Raw genomic sequence first — 20,422 nt, 5'->3', positions numbered from 1 at the left:
TGGGTTGAACACAGGAAATCGTTGGCCTGTTTCTCTTTTGTCTCCAGGTGTGGAGCAGCGTTCTGCGGGGCTGGGCAGGAGGCAGGGGCTGCAGGACCTGGACTGGAGTGGTACTGCCCACTGCCGGGCGCCCAGCCCACTGGGGATGCCGCCACATGTCCTGCGTCACTCTGGCGTGGGCATGTGCTGTGTGTGTGTGCACGCATGCGAGTGTGTGCACGCAGTATCTGTGCTTGTGTGGGCTGTGCCCATGCGGGCACATGCGTGGATGGAGGTGTGTATGTATGGAGGTGCAGGCAGGCACATGCTTTGTGTACATGTACATTCACGTGTGTGTGCATGTCTGTGTCTTGGTTTACATTCCCCAGGGTTCCTCTGAGGCAAGGGTTCGACTGCGGGTAGTTTATTGGGAGCTGATCCCAGGAAGCAGGAAAATGAGGAAGAAGATGGGGAGAGAAGGCAACCAGCGAGGGACGTGCTTTTGGTTAAATTGCCACTGCCAGTAGCTGAAGCTCCATCCTTCTAGGGAATCCTCAGAGCAGGTGGAATATGGCTGGTGTCCTTCCACGGAGACGCCGCGAAACCTGGGGGTGTTTGTCCACCAGCTTCCATTCATCAGTGGTTGAAGCACCTTCAGCTTATCCTACCTGTGGGCCCAGTGGCACAGAGTTCCCAGGAAGCAGCCTTCAGTGTGGCGAAGTAAAGGCTGCAGGGTGTAGGCGGCATCACCAGGTCTGCTGCTGTGTGCTGGGTGTGCTGGGTGTGTTGGGTGTGCTGGGTGTGCTGGGTGCAGTGGCGTGCTGCTCCGGGCCCCGCGGGAATGACGGGCTTCGTCCTCCAGCAAACAGCCTTCAGGCACCCCCCAACCTGGGAGCAGCCTCGGCTGAAGAGAGCCACTTTGCCCAAGGGTCATAGCCCTTTTCTGGGTGGCTCCCATCCAGTGACTGACTGACAAGCAGCAATGGAGGCCTGGCCCTTCGTCCCACCTTGAGTCAACTCTGAGGGCACCTTGGCTCCAGGCCCCACCTCGGGTTTGCCCAGACAGTCATTTGGCCAGCACTGCAGCCTGACCGGAGAAGGCGATGGCACCCCACTCCAGTACTCTTGCCTGGAAAATCCCACGGATGGAGGAGCCTGGTAGGCGGCAGTCCATGGGGTCGTGAAGAGTCAGACATGACTGAGTGACTTCACTTTCCCTTCTCACTTTCATGCATTGGAGAAGGAAATGGCAACCCACTCCAGTGTTCTTGCCTGGAGAATCCCAGGGACGGGGGAGCCTGGTGGGCTGCCGTCTATGGGGTCGCACAGAGTTGGACACGACTGAAGCGACTTGGCGGCAGCAGCAGCCTGACCTCTCCATAGTTCAGATCTGCCTCCTTTTGCTCCTCTCCTCGAATGTTCTCCCAAGAGTATCTTCTAATGAGTATCATGCAGTGATCTCTGTCTCAGGGGTACCCAGCCTGTGCAGCATGTATGTGTGTGTGTGTGTGTGTGTGTGTGTGTGTGTGCAGAGCTGTGTCTTCCAAGTAGTCATGTGTGGGTATGGGCATGCCAGTGTCCTCCACGCAGTGACCTAGAGGCCAGGCTGTTCCCTCTGATAGCCCAGGCAGGTTCCTGGGGGCCTGGAACAGAGAGAATACTGGGGATTCAGTGCTGAGGTTGGGGCCTGAGTGAGACAGAGATGGTTTTCTCCCCATATCACGATTGAGCAGCCCCCATTGGGACTCAAGAGGGCATCAGGGGAGTGGGGTCCTTAGTGGCCCCATACCTTGTGTCCACCCCTGATGGCTCCAGGAAGCTCAGGGGAGCCTCAGTAACCCTGGCCCACGTCTCTTCCTCCTGATCTCCAAGGCTCTCAAGTCTAGAACAGATTTTTCTTCAGCCTGGACGTTGCCTTGTCTTGCAGAGTCAAATGCAAGCCACACCATCACCTGGCATCCAGGCTACTCCCAGCAGACTAGTCCTCCAAGCCAGAGTGCCTATCCCTTCTCCTAAGGCCAGGATGTGAGCAGGTCTTCTAGAGAACATGCTGCAAGGGGCCAGGAGCAGTTAGACTGGGGGTTGGGGAGCAGTTAGACTGGGGGTTGGAGTTCAGTCTTGGGGAAGGGTAGGACGCAGGCAAAGGTGGAGGTAGGCAGGGACAGCAAGAGGCCCAGAGGGCACCAGGTGTTACAGAAATGTTTATTACAAGGATAAGTATATACAGTAATGGGACATTAAAACTGCTGATCCTGAGCCTGTGAGACTTCAGGGGATGTGTTGATTGGAGGGCTGGGTGATGCCTGGGCTCGCGGAGGATGGTGGACAAGTTAGGTTCACAGCCCCAAGCTCCGGATGGGGCCCCGGAACGACCAGGTCCACAGATCATGCACGATGAGGGCCATAGCTTGAACGCTGGCAGGCCCACCCTCCCAAGTGTGCTCCTCCTGTCTGTCTGGGTACTTCTAGAATTCTGTAATTTCCCTATTGGCTAAGAGTGTTAAGAGCAGCTCTGAGAAGAGGTGCCAGTGAAGAAGCTGCAAGGCTGACGAGGGGTCCATCACTGACCTCCAGCATTCAGAGGTGGAAAAATATCACTGGCATTTGAGACACAGGCCTGACTTTCCTCTTCTTTGAGTTGGTGGAGCTTTCAGTTTGGCTCCAGCTGGATGTTTTAGGCATAATCCAACAGCTCCAAAACTCCCGTGGGAGGCTCCTGTCACATACCTGCCCACAAATACTAAGGGTCATCCCTTAGTATCCCTTCAATACATTCTCTATATCCATCTAGACCTTGATCACCTCCTCTAGGAGCCCTCCTGGTCTGCTCAGCTGCCATGCCAGCCCTGTGTCCCCCTCATCTACACTCACTACACAGGGTCTCCTTGCTACATTCCACCATGGCTGGAACCAGGATCCTGCACTCAGTGGCTGCTGGACTGATGGCACTCTCTCTCTCTGTCTGCCTGGCATGGTGCCAGCTCAGAAGCCCCAGAGGAATCCAGAAAAGGAGGATGGGGGCAGAGAACAGGAGCAACGATATTTCAGGGCCCTCCAGGCTCTCCGTCATCTCATCTGCCTTTCCCTCCTGCATAAAGACGCTCCAAGAACCTGCTGTCAGTACAGTTTACCTGCCCTAGGTGCCCCTTCTCCACCTAGAATCTACTCTGTCTTACAAGCCCACAGAAGAGGTAAGCACCCTCTAGAACCAGAAAGACCAAGGGGGTCCCTTTGTATGTATTTCCATCTTGGCTGGCTGAGGTCTGGGCATCACAGGCCAGAGAGTGGAGTTGGGAAGTTCAGGGAGACCCCAGGTGGAGACTCCTGTGCATCTGCCCCCCAGGCACCCCCAGGCACCCCTTTCTCTCTCTGTAACCTGCTCTTCTCTGCAGAGAGGTTAGCAGAGTTGGGTAGTGGGTGGCCACAGGGCAGGAGACCCTTTGGGGAATGAGCAGAATGGGGAGAGCTCCCAGCCAGAGGCAGCTCTGCCTGGATGGCCAGGTGGGCAGCCCTACTCTCTCCTGGACTGAGTGATGCCCCCTGCCCACTCTAGGCCAGTGGCAATGGGCGGGAGGAAGTGAAGGTCGCACCCTGCAGGCTGCAGTCTGGGAGGCCTCCTCCTGACAAGCCACCCCAATGAGTTGTCTCCCCAGAGAGTCTGCTACCCCCAGCACCCCACCTCCACCTCCTCAGGCAGAGTAGGGGAATCAGGATGCCTGACCTTCTTGGCCACTAGCCGTGGCCATTCTGGGACATGTAAGCTGCCAGGGCCACCACCACGGCTACATAGAGACCAGCCCCCACAGCGATGGAGAGTGTGGCCAGGAAGAGGGCCCGGCGGGAGGTGGTGTTGGCCAGACGGAAGTCCCCCTTGGAGATGGCCTTGCTGGTCTAAGGAGAGAGAGGCGCTGGTGAAAGGGAACATCCCCACGCTCAGCAAAATAGCCCCAGCCCCCCAGGCCCTGACCCCAGTGCCCTGGGGAGGAGAGGGCAGAGCAGAAGCCCTGGGCCCCCATGGGCTCTTACCCCCTGGGAGAAGTAGAAGGCGGCGATGCCCAGGGGCCAGAAGCAGCAGAGCATGGAGAAGATGGTGAGACCCAGGTGGTCCCTGGGAGGCAGAGTAAGGAAATTGTCTTCACTTTCACTCTCCGTCGATGTGGCGTCACTCTGCAAAACACGAGTGGGCTCTTGTGACCTGGCCCAGGACACCCATCGACAGTGCTGTGGGGCAGCGGGCAGACTCATCTGTCATTAGTGGGAGTGTGGGTTGGGCTCCGGACTCGCTACCAAAAACCTTGACAATGGTGCGATGATTCCACGCTTAGGGATTTATCACTAGGAAAAACTACAAGTATACACATGCAAGAATACACGCACAAGTATACATGTACTAGGATGTTCATTATAGGATAGTAACTGTGAAAGATCAGGAACAGTCTCAATGCCCAGTGACCAGGAGATTGGGTTAATAAGTGGTGGAAGAATTTACAACGGGATACCATGTAACCCTTAAAATTCACCTTGGTAGAACATATTAGATTATGTGGAGCAAATACATTGCTTAGAGAGGAAAATTCAGTTACAGAAATATGAATAGGAAGAACTCTTTTGGGGGGTAAGGTAGAAAAAAACGTAAGTAAAAAGACTGGAAGATCATTCACTAAAATAATAGCTATCTTTGAATAATTTTTTTGCATTGACTTTAAATTGCTTATATAATTAAGAAAACAAGAACCAGGTGAACTTTCCGCAAAGACCAGAAGTCCATAGATGGATGTGTGAGTTGACAAAGACAGTGTTTATCTATATGTATAAGGGAATATTATTCAGCCATAAAAAGAAGGAAATCCTGCCATTTGGGCCAACATGAGTCTTGATACATTATGCTAAGTGAAATAGTAGTAGTAGGGTTAGTCACTAAGTTGTGTCTGACTCTTGCAACCCTATGGACAGTCAGTCACCTGCCAGGCTCCTCTGTCCATCGGATTCTTCAGGCAAGAATACTGGAGTGGGTTGCCATTTCCTTCTCCATGCTAAGTGAAATAAGTCCAAGATAAATACCATTTGATCTCACTTATATGTAGGACCTAGAAAAGCTGAACTCATAGAAACAGTGAGTAGGTCGGTGGTGGCCGGGGGCTGGAGAGCAGGAACAACGAGGAGAAGTTGGCTAAAGAGTAAAAACTTCCAGTTATAAGGGGAATAAGTTCTGGGAGTCTGCTACAGGGTGGTGGCTGTAGTTAATAATGTATTATATACTTGAAAGTTTCTATGAGAGCAGATCTTAAATATTCTCATTATAGCAACAGCAAAACAGTAATTAGGTGAGGTAAACGGTGTGTTAACTAACCTTATTGTGGTAAACATTTTGTGATACATACATGAATCAAATCATGGCATTATATACCTTAATTTTACATAACAATTATATCTTGATTGAACTGGAAAAAAAACAAGAACAAAAAATGCTATTAAAAAGTCAAATAGTCATAACCTTCCGAAATTGTGAATCACTGTGTTGTACACCTGAAACTTACGTAATATTGTACATGAGCTTCAATAGAAAGATACCTTAATGCAATAAATAGTAAAAAAAAAAAAATTAGTCAGCTCTAACTAGTGTTTCTCAAAGTGTGGATAGCATCTGTGTCAGAAGGCCTCTTCTTTAGTAAAATACAGATTCCTGGGGCCCAAGCCGGGCCTACAAAATCTCAGTACCCGGAGGTGGGCCTGAGAATCTGCATTTATATGCACGTGCTTACCTCTTCTTCCTCCTGGTCACCCTCTTGGCCTTGGAGCTCCTCTTGAACCCCGTAGGACACAGTCTGGATGGTGACATCCTCTTCCACTTGGCCGGGTTCCATGGACCGCTCCGTAGGCCCAGCCGGGGGTTCTCTGCCCTCTGTGAAGCTGGTCTCACAGCTGCCTGCCCTGGGCTCCTTGACCTTGTCCCTCCCCAGAAGGCAGCTGGGCCTGTACCAGGCCTCCACGGCTAGCTGCAGGGACCCGGGGTCCAGGAGCTGGTGGGCATGTGCAGGGCCAGCACCGCCCAGGAGGTAGGAATAGATCTTCTCCCTGCACGGCCAGGCAGGAGAAGCCTCGGGGTAGGGGTAGGAGCTATGGAGGTGCGTGGGGCTCCGAGGCAGCAGCGGGTTCTGGAGCTCACTCAGACTCTCCATGGTTCTGGAGGCAGCTCCGAGGAGGGGAGCCCCAGAGCCCTGGGACTTGGTGGCCAGTTGAGCAGTCCTCAGAGGGCCTGCTGGGGAGAGCAAGACAGACAGACACTGTGGCTGGCATTCTGGATGAAGGACAGAAGCCGTGAAGGGCACAGACTCTGCAGTCGGGCTTGCCCTGGACCCTGCCTGAACCACGGGCCAGCTGCGGGACCTTGAGCTGGCTACTTAGCTCGGATCCTTTGTTTCTCTGTCTGCAGCAGAGCTTACCTCATAGAGTTGGGCCATTCGTTTATGCATTTGCTGCATCCTCACTGAGCATCGGAGATGGCCCGGCGCTGTTCGGATGCTGGGGATGAAGCAGGGGGAGGAAGAAGGATGCACACTTGGTCTCCCAGAGCTCACAGACTGGTGGAGAAGATGCCTGCCCTGGAGGGGAGGTACAGCAGAGGGTGTCAGAATATACGACGGATAGAACTGACACAGGTGCAAGGGGACGCTTTGGAGCTGAGATCTGAAGGAAGAAGATGGGTTGACAAGGTGAGGGGAAGGGGACACATTTCACGCAGTGGGGGGATAAAGGCTGGTTGGCCTGAGAGCTGGAGATGAGGCTGGTGTGGCTGCGGGTACAGAGAAAGGTGTGAGACAGACTGCGGGGCCAGACGGTGCAGCCCTGTTGAAGTCAAAGGGGCCCTCGGGGGTCTTGGTAGGGTTGATAGGATCAGACTTGGGTCCTGAAGCCTTCCTTGTGGCTGTGTGTGGGGGGTGGCGTGCACTGACTGTCTCACGGATAGGAGGCTTTGCAATGGCTTCTGATAAACTGAGGACCACTGAGACTCTGAGCAGATGGAGAAACGGGGGGTGGGCCTTAGAAGACACTGTCAGGATCGGCGGCAGGTGGGATGCTGCATCGACAGAGGATTTGTTCTCGGGTTGGGCGGGTCCACGCTTAGCTCAGAGCTCGCCCCGTGCCATGGGCTCACAGAGGTCAGCTCTTCCTGGTGGAGGCGCTTCTCCCCAGTATGGTCTTAGGGGATGCTCCTTAGGCTCACCTCCCTTCTAAGGTGAGTTCTGGGATCTGGGGGAGGGCTTAGGCCACTGCTGTCTGTGGGGGGTGGTGCTCATCAGCCCAGAGGCCTCACTGCTGCTCTCTCCTCCTTCCTCTCCAGAGGTCAGACATGCAGGGAGCAGAGCCCTTGGACTACAGTGATGTGGAGGGGCTCCTTCCTGCTGATGGGGAGCTGGGCATCCAAGGCAGAGGCCTCATAAGGTTACATCCATGTCTGGGCTCCTCTGGGCTGATTCCCAGCAGGGCTGGACTCTCTAACCCACCAGGGCAGCTTCTGAGCCCCTGTCACAGCCTCCCCCCACCAGCAGACGTGAACCACAGATGCAGAGCTAAAGGACATGTGACCACAGGCTCATGGGTTTGGGAGTTAGATACACAGAGTTTCCATTCCTGATCCACGTTAGCTTTTTGATCTGACGGTTTCCCCATTTGGAACCAGAGAAGTTGGATTAAACAGCCACTGATGTCAATGGTGGCACTAATATACCACAATTCCATAGCTTCGAGGAGCCCTCCAGATGTGAAATTCCCCCATTTCCTGTCCTCTTTCAGTAGTCAGGAATGGATGAGCACACTCAAATAAGCCCAGGGGGTGCAGGGCTCTCCTTTCCCAACACGGCCCCTCCAGCAGAGTCAGGGAGGCAAAGGGAAGCCAAGACATCTATTTGCCAGATGAGCCATGGAGCCAAGGGGTAATTGCCCAGCTTCCCAACTCCCTCTTGGCTGCCTTCTCCCAGACCTGCCCCTCCACCTGGCCCCTGGCCCTGCTTACCTCACCTACTCTCTGGGCTTCCATCCATGTGGGCAGAGGTGGGCAGGGGCCTTTCTGAGGGAGTAGGGTTGGGGAGACCAGCCCTAGCATCTTCAGAACAGATGAATGCATCACACTCACCCCTGCCCTATGGCTTGCTTCACCAAGAGCCCACACTGTCATCCCCTAGGGGCCAAGGAGGGATATTTGTGACCAGGAGTCAGGCCCTGGAGCTCTGAGGGGTGTTTGTGAGGGCCTTTATCCAGGGCTGGCAGGGGTGGCTGTGTCCCAGCCCATCACCCAGTTCCTGCCAGCCAGCCTCTCTCGGTCAAAGTACACCCAGCTGAACCTCTGAAACCCAAGCCACGCACCCTTTCCTGGATCAGTATCCCCCTGCCCCCTAGCACATGCCCTGGTCGTGTCTTAGAGTAGAAATCAGCGCTTCATGCACAAAGGTATATGAGCCTGGGTTTTCCACCATAGGGACAATCTGGAAGCCACCTGAATGTCCAACAATTGGGGACATGTTAAATAAATTATGGTGCAAAAACAATGGTACAGGGCCTTCAAACAGGTTTGCAAAAAAGGAATAATATGAGAAAATGCTCTCTGCAGATTCAGTGAGAAGGGAGAAAAGAACACCGTATGTGCATGTGATCTCAGCTCCGCCAAAATGTCAACAGTGATTATCTCCAGGGGTGGGAGCACAGGTGCTTTTCATTTTTTTTTTACATCACATTTTTTTCTGTTTTCCACATTCATTTTTTTACGATGAGCATGCATTACTTTTAAATCAGAAAAAAATTAATGGATTTCTTCTGAGCCAAATTATCTAAAATCAGTTTAAAACCTCCCCAGGCTGGGGCATTCCTTCTGAGAAACAATGAGGCTGAGCACAGCATCAAAACCTGCCCCCTGGCCAATATGCGCAGAGAGGCACAGAGCACACCCGTTTTCATAAAGTAACCAGTCACAGGCTGCAGTACCTGCCCACAGTCCGGCTAAGGGTCGATTCTCTTACACGTTGTGTTCTTTCCGTCACCTGTCAGGGTCACACAGGAGTTCACTGGGCTGACTCTGGGGACCCAGCTCCGAGTCCTGGCCACCAGGAGGTGGTGGCTGGGCTCTATTCTAGCCCAGTCTTCTTTGGCCTTGGCCTGGCCTGACCTTTCGGCCTGTTGCTTAGGGTTGCCTCCCTCTGTTCTCGGGAATAAGGGACTAGCGTTCAACACAGAGCAATTTGCATCTCCACTTCGGCTGCCTGGTCTCACCTGGACTGTGGTCCTTGCACACTGTGTATGGTACTGTGTACATGCTCAATTGCTGGTGAGCATGTTTCTCTGTGTGTGTGTGTGCGTATGTGTGTACTCTGCTCCAGAGGAAAGACATGAGATGTCTGGGATACTGAATGTAAGAAGATTGCCCCAAACGTGTGGTCGTGGCTGGAGGTCTGGGCCAGGCCAGAAGGCGGGAGGAGAGGTGGGACTGTGAAGCCACGGTCCCTGGCTTCTTTCCTTTTGAGCTGAGAACTGAGCTGGGCTCTTGGGTGTGCCATGATGACCTGGAGAAGGAGAGCACATTGCCACCTCCCAGACAAGGGACAGGAAACCATCCAGATACAGTCTCCCAAGGGAGTCTGACTGCTGGAGTCCAGTCATGCGGTGTGACATCAGTTTGCTTATCTATAAAATGTATGGAAAGGGTAGAAGGGGTTGATTTTTAACAGCTCAGCTCAAGATGACCCTAGGATTCTACTGGGAGAAGAAAGAAGAAGAACTTATACTTATTGAGTTTTTTGCCATGTGCCAGGAACTGAACTGTTCTAAATGCTCATTTTGACTCTGTAATTCTAGTGGGGAAATAACAACAGGACAGAGGGCTTCTTTTCCAGCAGTTGCAGACTAACTTGTGTTACACAAACCTGCCTACGAAAGCCAGGGGAACTATGAAGGCACTGAACAGTCACCAAGGAAGTAAGAATTTGAGGGGTCAAGGGGCTAAGGACAGGTGAGCCTGACCTTTGGCAATACTTTTCCCCTCTTCCAGCAGGGAGGAAAACTGGAGTTCAGGGATGGTTAAGGAAGAAGGGCTCCAGTAAGCATGTCCAGTTTTCAACTGGGACCACCTTAGGGCTACCCATTGGGAGTAGAAGAAAACCAGTAACAGATCAGCCCTCCCGAGGACAGAAACCATGCTTTGAATCAGCTCTGCTCCTAACTGGATTAACCCCACTCCAGTACTCTTGCCTGGAAAATCCCATGGATGGAGGAGCCTGGAAGGCTGCAGTCCATGGGGTCGCTAAGAGTCAGACATGACTGAATGACTTCACTTTGACTTTTCACTTTCATGCATTGGAGAAGGAAATGGCAACCCACTCTAGTATTCTTGCCTGGTGAATCCCAGGGACAGGGGAGCCTGGTGGGCTGCCGTCTATGGGGTCGCACAGAGTTGGACACAACTGAAGTGACTTAGCAGCAGTAGCAGCAGCATATAACCTTGCTGTTTGCCAGAAGCAAAAGTTGTCTTCAGGAGTGGTTCTCAAACTAGCCAGTCTCAGCATCCCCAGGAGGACTTGTTAAACCCAGACAACTGGCTTCTACCCTCAGAGTTTATGATTCCAGGATGGGGCTTGAGAATTTTCATTTCTAACAAGAATCTGGGTAAGTTGAATCTGCTAGCCCAGGGACCCACTTTAAGAACCATCGCTCTGATAATAACAGAAAGAAGAGTGAGATAACAGACATGAAATAATAAAGGTATTTAATTTATCCTAAATGAGGCAGAAGGAATATAGAACCAGTGAGACAAATAGAAAACAAATAGTAAGATGTTAGACTTATACCCAACTATGTGAGTAACTATATTGGATGTAAACGGAATAAAATTGCCCATAAAAGACAAAGATAGTCCCATAGTGTATTATTCCATTTATATGAAATTCTAGAGAAGGCAAAACTATGGTGACAAAAAGCATATTAGTGATTGTTAAGGGCCAAGGTGGGGAGAGGATAGACCGCAAAGGGGCGTGAAGATTTTGGGGGGGGGGGATGTTCTGTATCTTGATTGTGGTAGTGGTTACATGACTGCGGGTATTTCACAAAACTCACTGAATTGTGTACTTAAAATTAGTGACTATTTTGTATGTAGATTATACTTCAAAGATGATTTTAAAAAGAGACAAAGACTAGATTTTTAAAACAACACAATCTGACAATATGCTACTTATAGTCAATGTACCTTAAATATAAAAATACAAAGAAGTTTAAAGTTGAAATAATAACATCTCACACTTAACTAAATTCTTACCGTGTCCTAGGCACCGTTCTAAATGTGACGTATTCTCTCATTTAATCCTTATAGAAACTCTATAAATCATTATCTCCATCATTGTCTCCATTTTACAGATGAAGACACTGAGGCATAAGAAACTTGTACGTGCCCACAGGCATGCAACTGGTGAGTAGTGGACAGGACATGAAACCCTGGAAATCTGACCCCAGAGTCACTTTGCTTTGTTGCCACAATGTGTTGGTGGCCATCTATGGAGTGCTTGCTTTGTTCTGGACGCCATGGAAAGTGCTTCAAATGTAGTATCTCATGTAATCTGTCCTCTTAACATGGGTGAGGGGGATTGCGACTCAGAGAGGTTAAATAGGTTTTCTGAGATCACACAGCAGGAGAGTGGCTGAGCCCCATCTGACCCAGTCTGTCTGATCAGAGCTCTTGCTGGCCTGAACAGTATCAAATTCTCTGGGATTAGCTGTGGGGGGTGGGGTTTAGAGGAGGTCTGCTGCACTGAGAAGAGGCAGGGTGAACTCTGCTAAAAAGAGACCACAGGGACAGTGTGATGTGGGACCAGAAGTTGGGTTGTTGTCCGTGGGATGGGGCCAGTCCTTATCAGAACGCTGTAAAATCGTAACAGCTACTTTTTACTGCATCCTCACGTGAGCCCTGTGTTTCACACACTGTATCTCAAACCTGTACTCCAACTGATGAAATTGGCTATTATTATTTCTCATTTTCAGATGAGGAAACTGAAGCTCAGAAAGGTTAAGTAACTTGCCCAAGATTAAACAGTATCAGACCCTGGATTTGAACCTAGGTTTAACTGAGTCCAACACCTGGCCTTTCAGAGCCTACCTGTGTGTAAAGGGTTGTGATAAATGGTATGGGTGTGAGAATGGCAAGGACTTGGTCTTGAATGGGTTAAAACCAGAGACTTTATTGAAGGGAATGGGAAATGGGAGCTTTAGGAAAAGATTAAGAGATTTGGGGTGATTTAGCAGCCCAGGGATGGCTGCCTAGATAACCTTAAGGTCTGGATTCAAATAAATGCAGAGCTATAGTGAGGAAGTTCAACCTCTGACCACTATCTCTCAGTGCAACAAGAAAGACTGCTTCTAAACTGGAAGATAAAAGCCAGAACTTCCTAGCAGGGCAGAAGATTAAATAGAAATGATTACAATCCAGAGGAGAGGTGCCGTCTTTAAGAATAGGTGCTAGACCAACTTCCAGGCAGATAATATGTAAACTGTTCTGTAAACTGTGAAGTCCTGTGACTTGAGAGGCTGTTAGTAGATGACTTGGGGCTGGATTTGATGATTTCTGGCCTGTAAGAAGAGAGCCACCAAGCCAGCTTTGGAGTCATGGATGCTGCTTGTTGCATCTGACAGCAAAGAGAGAGAGAGTCAGGGGTCAGGGTCAGGGTGGGAGGCAACAGAGTTGAGGGAAAATGGGAGATTTAGCTTTCTTTGCTTCAGTTTCCTCCTCAGGAAGCTAACACAATTGATTATCCTTTCTTTCTCCTCTGTCTTCAAATGCTGCTAACTCTTGATCTTTCCTAATGGCACTTAAACATATTGTCATTCCCTGGCTTAAAAAAGAAATCATGATGACTGCACAGCCTGACTGTCAACACTTTGACATTCCTCCCATTGAGAAGTAGGGGTCTATGTCCCTCCTTTCTAATCCGAGTAGGTTTGTGACTGCTTTGACCACATAGCACAGCTAAGGTGATGCTCTGAGACTTCAGAGGCCAGGTTACAGAAGGTCATGCATCTTTCACCTTGCTCACTGGAATACCCACCCTTGGGACCCTGAGCTGCTCTAAATTACCCTGAAGCTGTCAGGCTGGAAAGGCCATGTGTATGATGCTCTGGTCTGCGGAGCCTGCTGAACCCAGCCTCCTGGTCATCCCAGGATGCCAGACATTGTGAGTGAGGCCATCTTGGACTCTTCAAGCCAGCCCATCTGTCCGCTGAGGACCACTGGGTGACCTCTGCCCATGCCACATGGAATGGAATAATCACACAGTTCAAGCCTGGGTGAATTTCTGACCCTCAATGTCATGAGATAAAATAAGATGTCCCTTGTTTTAGCCGCTAAGCTTTGAGGTAGTCAGGCAGAAACAGAGGGAAGGAACATTTGTTTTCCACGCCACCTCCCCTCCTTCAGCTCCTGTCCTTTCCCTCTCCTTTACGTCAGGGCTATGCTGCTCAGAAACTGTCTCCACCCACATCAGAATTCTTCAGCTCTCAGTTCAAAAGTTACTTCCTTAGGGAGGTCATCCCTCCATCCTCAGCCTAGATTTAGGTTGCTGGTTATCTGCTTTCCAGGCTCCAGCTCTTTCTTTCCAAGAGCTTATCCCAGTCTCTATTTACATACATGTGATTCCTTGATTAGTGTCTCTCTCCCTCACCAGATCTCATGAGCTGCAAGAGGGTGGGGATTCTGTCTACTTCCTCATACTTGTGGCCCCTGGCCTGGCGTATAATAGGCACTCCATAGACAGCTGGTCTCACGAATGAATGAGTGAATTGGGGGATGAGTGAGCTAGGTGGGCTGAGTCTCCTCCTTAAGAAACTCTTTCCAGAACCTGGGATGGATGGAGCACATCTGGCTGGGGCATATTTAGTTTTGTACAACAAACACTTAAGCAGTTCAGACCAGTTTTTGGAATGCAAAAATCAATCAGAAGTGGTACCTGCTTTGAGGAGGAGGGGAGAATACAGACTAGCAAATACAAGGTTTCAGTGCCATGGAGTAAGTCGTGCTAGCAGGACATGGAGTGTTGTGGGTACACTGATATGGGACTCCTATCCTGAGAAAGGAGTGGAGATGATGAAACTAGGAAAAGGGTTTCACAGCAGGTGAATTCTGAACTGAGTCTTGAAGGAAAAAGATGAGTCATTAGATGAGACAATGAGAAATGAGTGTTTTCAGCAGAGGAAACAGCACAGAGGCATGGGACAGTGGTCTAGAGGGGAAGCCAGGTGGCTTGATATCGATGGAATCAGGCACAGGAGGTGGGGAGGCCTCCAATTCCTTGCAAGGAAGCTTTTTACTCTGGGCAGTGGGGGGAGCCAGTGATGGTTGTCACAAGGAAGAGATACAGTCATGCCTGTGTTTTAGCTATGGTTTTTCCAGTAGTCATGTATGGATGTGAGAGCTGGACCATAAAGAAGGCTGAGCACTGCAGAATTGAAACTTTCAAACTACTGTGCTGGAGAAGACTCTTGAGAGCCCCTTGGACTGCAAGGAGATCAAACCAGTCAATCCTAAAGGAAATCAACCCTGAATATTCATTGGAAGGACTGAGGCTGAGGCTGAAGCTCCAATACTTTGACCACCTGATGCAAAGAGCCGACTCATTGGAAAAGACTCCGATAATGGGAAAGACTGAAGGCAGTAGGAGAAGAGGGTGACAGAGGATGAGATGGTTGGATGGCATCACTGACTCAATGGACATGACTTTGAGCAAACTCTGGGAGATAGTGAAGGACACGGAAGCCTGGCATGCTGCAGTCCTTGGGGTCACAAAGAGTTGGACATAACCTAGCGACTGAACAACAACAACTCTGGGTGGCAGCAGTGGATAGAAAGGATTTGAGGAGTGTGAAAACAGAACCTTGGAGTCTATTAAGAGGCTATTGTACAATGCAGGCAGGAGGGGATGAGGACCCAAACCTGACGGTGAAACGGATGGAGATGAAGAGTAATACCTGAGGAGTAGTTAGGAGGCTAAATCAATAGGACTTTGAGACCACCCATAAGTGAGGAAGAGAGAGGAGCAAGAATGACTTCCAGGTTTCTGGTTTCTTTAACTAAGCAGAAGGTGATGCCACCAACTTAGGCAAAATCTAGAGGGGAGCTGCTGATTTGAGAAGGCAGCCTAAGCTTAAAGGTCCACATCTTCTCCCTCTTAAGGTTCCATTAAGATGACAGGATATATTTTCAAAATAATGAAATCACAACAAAACTGGAAAACAGAAAAGATTATCAGTGGACCAGAAACACAGAGGAATTTCTGGGAGATAAAAAGCAGATGAGATTCCTTGGTGAAGAAATGAGAACAGAGACAGGCACAGTTCCAAACACCAGGGGTAAGAACAATAAACATTCAAAGGAGAGGCCTGTTAGGGAAACAAACTTATCCAACTTCAGAGGAAATACATGCCAGCTGCCTATATTAGTCAATATCTTTTTTATTCATGAGTCTGAATGAACAACAAAAGATAATGAAAAGTAGCTATGTGACAATAAAAGAGAAAGATTAAATAAATAAATAAAAAACTGACCCAACAAGAATTCCAAATCATTCAAGTTATAGAAAATATATATAAATTTTTTTTTCAATTCATATCCTCAGAGAGAGGTAAGAGGATGTTGCATCCATAACACAAGAATAGGCTGCTATGAAAAAGGAGCAGTCAAAGAATAACAAAGTATTTTAAAAATTGAAAATAATTGTCAAAATTTTTAAAAATTCAATTGATATTCTGGATAATAGAATGGACACAGTTAAAGATTAACTATTTAATGTAAAAGAAGAAGTTAATGAAATTTCCCAAGACTCAGAGCAAAACGACAAAAAAAATGGAAGATATGCAAGTTAAGAGAAATGGAGGAGTGTCCCAGGAGATCAAACATCCATCCAACAGGAATGTCAGAAAGACAGAATAGAGAGACTGGAGGGAAAACAATAATAATTAAAGTAGCAAAAGTAGAACATGATTCATGAACTGAAAAAAAAAAAGAGTATTTAGATTGAAATGGGTCACCAAGTACCAAGCTGAAAAAATGAAACACACACACACAGATGGAAAGAAAGAGAAAGAGAAGTGGATGAGTTTGGTTTTGAGGTGCCTTTGGGATACAAGGGTAGAAACCCCATCTGGCAACTGATGTATGGAGATGAAGCCCTGGGTGGTGGTCAGGTCTGGAGAGAGATTTGAGAATCAAGAAGGACCTATGGAGAGTGAGGAGAAGAGGGCTGAGGGGGAAACCCAGGAAAGATAAACAGCTGGAATACTTCTCAGCTCCCACAGGAGGCATCTCAGTTGCTCTTTTCTTGGGAACTTCAGTTCACCTTCTGTTTTATCCACTGCCACCCTGAACGCCCATAGGCTGGACTGGCCTCTTCCAGAGCAAAATCTGCTTGCCTTAGGGGTGGGTTTGTGGCTGACAAAGGTGAAAATTGCTGGGAGGATAGGAATGGTGATACCATTACACAAATTCATCTGTTTTCAGGTGGAAATCAAATCTTTATTCTTGCTGAAACAATCTCTCTCTCCACTGAAGCAGCTCATTCCTAAACACTTAGAAGCAAACAGAGCATCTAACAGAGGAAGATAACACATCTGATGGAGAGGGAGAGCACTGGGCTCTCACTCTCTGCTTGGTTTGCTTGGGGCAAGGGTTGAGGCTGGGGGTTGGCAGAGGAGCTACAGGGAGGAAGAAGAGAGAATAAAAGAGGAGGCAAGAGACGAGAGGACCTGGTTACCGAGAGCGGAGATGAGACCAGTCTTTTGTGTCCCCTGGCTTGCAGCAGAGGGGGCCTTGCTCCAGGCAGGCTGTCCACCCAGCCCCTGAGAAGGGAAGGGGCTTGTAAAATACCAAAGGTTTAAAGATCTGGGATATTTCTTCTCCCCAGACTGAAGCCTATTCCTTCTGCCTTTTCCTCTCTGGAGTGGTGTACTTTAAGGCTGGAGGTCCCTCTAGGATGCACAGATGAGTTGGCCTTTTGAACTTGAAAGTAATTAATAATGTACAGATTTCTCCAGATATTCTCTGCCTCTGTCATCTTGTGTGTGCCACCAGGGGAAGGGGCCTGCATGTGGATATTTCAGTTTCAATCTGTTGCTTCACACACACACATTCTCATACATACACAACACACATTATTATTTAATGATCATGTCACATTGATCTCCTCTTTCTCAGATCTCCCTACCACCCATCCCTCTACTCCCAGCCCCAAATAACTGAGATTAGCCAGTCATGTGCCAAGGTCGACTCTTTTTTCCCTTTGAGGCCCTGTGAAGAGGGTCAGAATAGGAGCCTCAGTAAGAAGAGGGGCTGGAGGGGAAGATAAGAAGTAGTCAGTGGGCAGCTTTTCCTGGTTGGGAGAGGAGCCAGATGTGTCTGCCTGGGTGACCAGAGGTGTCCTGCACCCTGACACCTCCGAATCTGGAAAGCCTACTCAGACATCTGCAGAAGCAGGGCGGTGCATTGTTCTAGCCCCAGCAGCAAGCCAGCACCCCCAGAGGCCAGTCACACGGAAGATGCTTTCTACTGCCACTGTTGCCATCACTTCGTTGTGAGGGTTAGTGACTGCCCATTAACTCTGAAGAGCTGATTCTTGCCAGTGCTGCACCAACAGCTGGGAGCCAGAAAGTGCTGACATGGGGGAGGGGTTGATTCCCCTACCCTGGCTGGGCGCTTGCAGGGTAAGTCTGGGAGGTCACTGGCATGGCTTACTCAGCTCTACCCAATTGCCAATTAGCTAAGGTTTTTCTGAACATTGCTGGGCCTGCTGCAGTTGAGGAAAATTATTGTCAGAGAAGCTCATTTTGTTTTCAAATTAAAAAACTCTCCCCAGGGATGGAGCTTTCCTGACTGTCCCCTCCGCTAGTCTTAGGAGGGGGATCCCAGTCAGGAAATGTCCCTAGGAGAAAATGGCCTAGGACTGGGTCCCTGGCCCTTGGCTACACACAGGGGTGTTCTGGATTGAGCAGAGGGGAGTGCTTTCCTGGCCTCTGGGCTTGAAGGCAGGGACCTCCCCTCCAGCTCAGCAACTTTCTACACCCTCGTGGCATTCTCAGGGAAATAAGGAAGAGAGGGAAATCTTAAGAAAACACTGAAAATATAAATGGCCTTTTTTAGTTCCTTTGCTTCCCTCTACTCCATTAATAAAATCTGATTCTTTACTGAGAGAACATAACTTACTCTCCAGACCAGGTTAATGAAGTTGGTCTTCCATGTTCAAGGAGAACTGAAGGATTTGAGGGCTTAGGACAGCCCTCAGAGAGCTGCACAGAATACCAGGGCTTAGAATCTTAAAACTCATATCTCTCAACCCTCTTCTTTGACAGTTGAGAAAACTGAAGCCCACAGAGGGGAGAGGAGATAGATGCCTCAGTCTGTGGTAGTTCTGGGACTAGAGCACAGGGCTTCTGACTTCTATTCGAATGCTTTTGTAAAACTTCATTCTTTTATTTTACACCCAATTACTGAGTCCTTACTTCTTCCAAGTGCTATGGGGGAGGGGAGGTGTGGAGGAAAGCAAAGAGATGAAAACAACACAATCCTTGCCTTCAAGGAGCTGTCTCCCTAGATCTGTGATTCTTGGGGGAAAAAAAAGAAAACAAACTGAGTCGGACTCTCACCCTATATTGTCTTCTATAGGTGATGATGGAAGAGGAAAAGGGGAGGGAACCCTTTGGGCTTCTCAGGATTTATAAGTTGTGCTTCCCTGACTCTGGGGCCCCAGAAGGCCAAGGACAAGGAGAGCTGAGGTTGGGCTGGGAGAAAATGGGGGTAAAAGTGACAAGGATCAGGTCACTGCCAGCTGGCCTGACTGCTGGATGGGGACAGGCACGCACACTTGTCTAGTGGCATACCGTTGGCAAGCCTTTAACTCGATGTGGTTTCACTGATTCCTACGGCAGTTCCTTAAGGTGAGCAGAGCAGCTACTTTATCCTCACTTGACACATGAGGAAACTGAGGTTCAGAAAGGTCAGGTGACTGGCCTAAAGCCAGTTAATGCCAGTGCCTGGCTAGGAACTCCTAGTCTAGTGCTCTTTCTGTGACTGGCAGGGGAGAATTTATGCTGGGTTGAGAGGATGGGGATAAAGCAGTGGTCAGCCACAGCGATAGGCCAGTCTTCCTCCACGCAGTTTTATTTTGATCACCACGTTCTGCCACTCAGAGAACTCTGTTCTGAAGAACTGGAAGCACTTTGCAGGCCTGAATGAGCTCATTCAGCAGGCTCTTGCCAGAAGGAAGGAGGGCCCCAAATAGAGGCTCTGTCTAGGGTCGCCAGTATATAGTCACCTAAGAGAAAATGGGCCTCAGGTTCCCCACCTCTGCCCTCATGCACCAACCAGTGCGTTGCAAAACCAGCCTTCTTCCATGAGAGTCAAGAGGGCCACAGGAAAAATATTGAGGTATCTTATGGTACTTCCCTCCTTCTCTGGAGAAAAGGGCCTGGCCTATCTGTTGGCCCAAGGGCTATTTCCCGGGGAAAGAAATCTTGAGGCAGGGGGACCACAGCCCACCCCAGTTACCGTGATGAGCAGGCTTGGAGGAAGAGAGGGGAGCTTAGTGAAGCGGCTCAGGTTTCCCTAGTGTCGCGCGGACTGGGGTATCAGGAGTCTTAGAGACTCTCCTCAGTTCCTTGTGAGCAGGATGTCTCAAAGCTGCCTGAGGTCGGGGTCAAGGCCTGGCCGGTGTAGGGTCAGGGTACCCGGGTGCTTGTGTGGGCCCTAGTCCCCCAGGCCCCTGCCAGCATCTCCAGCCTGTAGGTGGAGGGGGAGGGATGGACTTGGCGCGATCTCGGGCTGGAAGGAAGTCAGAGACCCGTCGCTGAGAGGGGTCCCACTGCCCTCCCCAGCTCAATCCCAGCCAGGCGCCTAGCTCTGCGCTCCCGCTACGCCCCCAGACGGCTCCTTACCTGTCCCGCCGAGGGCAGTCCCACCTCCTCCGAGGGGCTTGGGGGGCCCGCCGGGCATGAGCCGGGGAGCGACTGGCGCCCTCGGCTCACGGTTTCGGCGAAGCTCCCAGAAGGGCGCCTCTGCTCCCGGCCCCGGGTCCCCGCCGCCTCCGCCGCCGCCGCCGCCGCTTCAGCACCGCGGACAGCTCCCGCCCGCCGCCCGCCGCCGCCGCCGCCGCCCGCCCAGCCCGGCTCGGTCCCGGGAGCCCCGCATCCTGACCCGGCCCCGCCGCCGCCGCGCAGCCCTCACTCAACCCGGCCCGAGGCGGCTCCGCGCCGACTTGAGAGAGCAGCGAGCAGGGTCCCCCGCCTCCCCGCCTCCCGCCGCCGCCGCCGCCTCCCTCTCGCCTCCGTGCTCCCTTCTACGCTCCGGAATCAGCCCACCAGGCACTCCGGACCCGCTCCGGGGCGGGGCGGGGCGGGGCGGGGCGGGAAGTCGGGGGGAGCCTAGAGGAGG

General features: G+C 50.5%; 1 protein-coding gene across 1 annotated transcript; it reads right to left on the bottom strand.

Moving 5' to 3' along the window:
* Window positions 1-2,167: 2,167 nt before the first annotated feature.
* On the bottom strand, window positions 2,168-20,006 carry SYNDIG1L (synapse differentiation inducing 1 like). Its single transcript, XM_040226105.1, has 5 exons — window positions 19,927-20,006; window positions 6,423-6,581; window positions 5,742-6,238; window positions 4,006-4,146; window positions 2,168-3,870 (listed from the first exon to the last, which is right to left on the bottom strand). Exons 3-5 carry the CDS (start codon window positions 6,156-6,158, stop codon window positions 3,712-3,714), a joined length of 717 nt encoding a protein of 238 aa, XP_040082039.1. The 5' UTR covers window positions 6,159-6,238; window positions 6,423-6,581; window positions 19,927-20,006; the 3' UTR covers window positions 2,168-3,711.
* Between the last annotated feature and the right edge of the window lie 416 nt (window positions 20,007-20,422).

The sequence above is a fragment of the Oryx dammah genome, unplaced genomic scaffold, assembly GCF_014754425.2.
Source record: "Oryx dammah isolate SB20612 unplaced genomic scaffold, SCBI_Odam_1.1 HiC_scaffold_26, whole genome shotgun sequence".
In the NCBI taxonomy this organism is placed as follows: Eukaryota; Metazoa; Chordata; class Mammalia; order Artiodactyla; family Bovidae; genus Oryx; species Oryx dammah.
The sequence above is the reverse complement of the archived record's forward strand: the minus strand, read 5'-3'. Positions and strand labels throughout refer to the sequence as shown.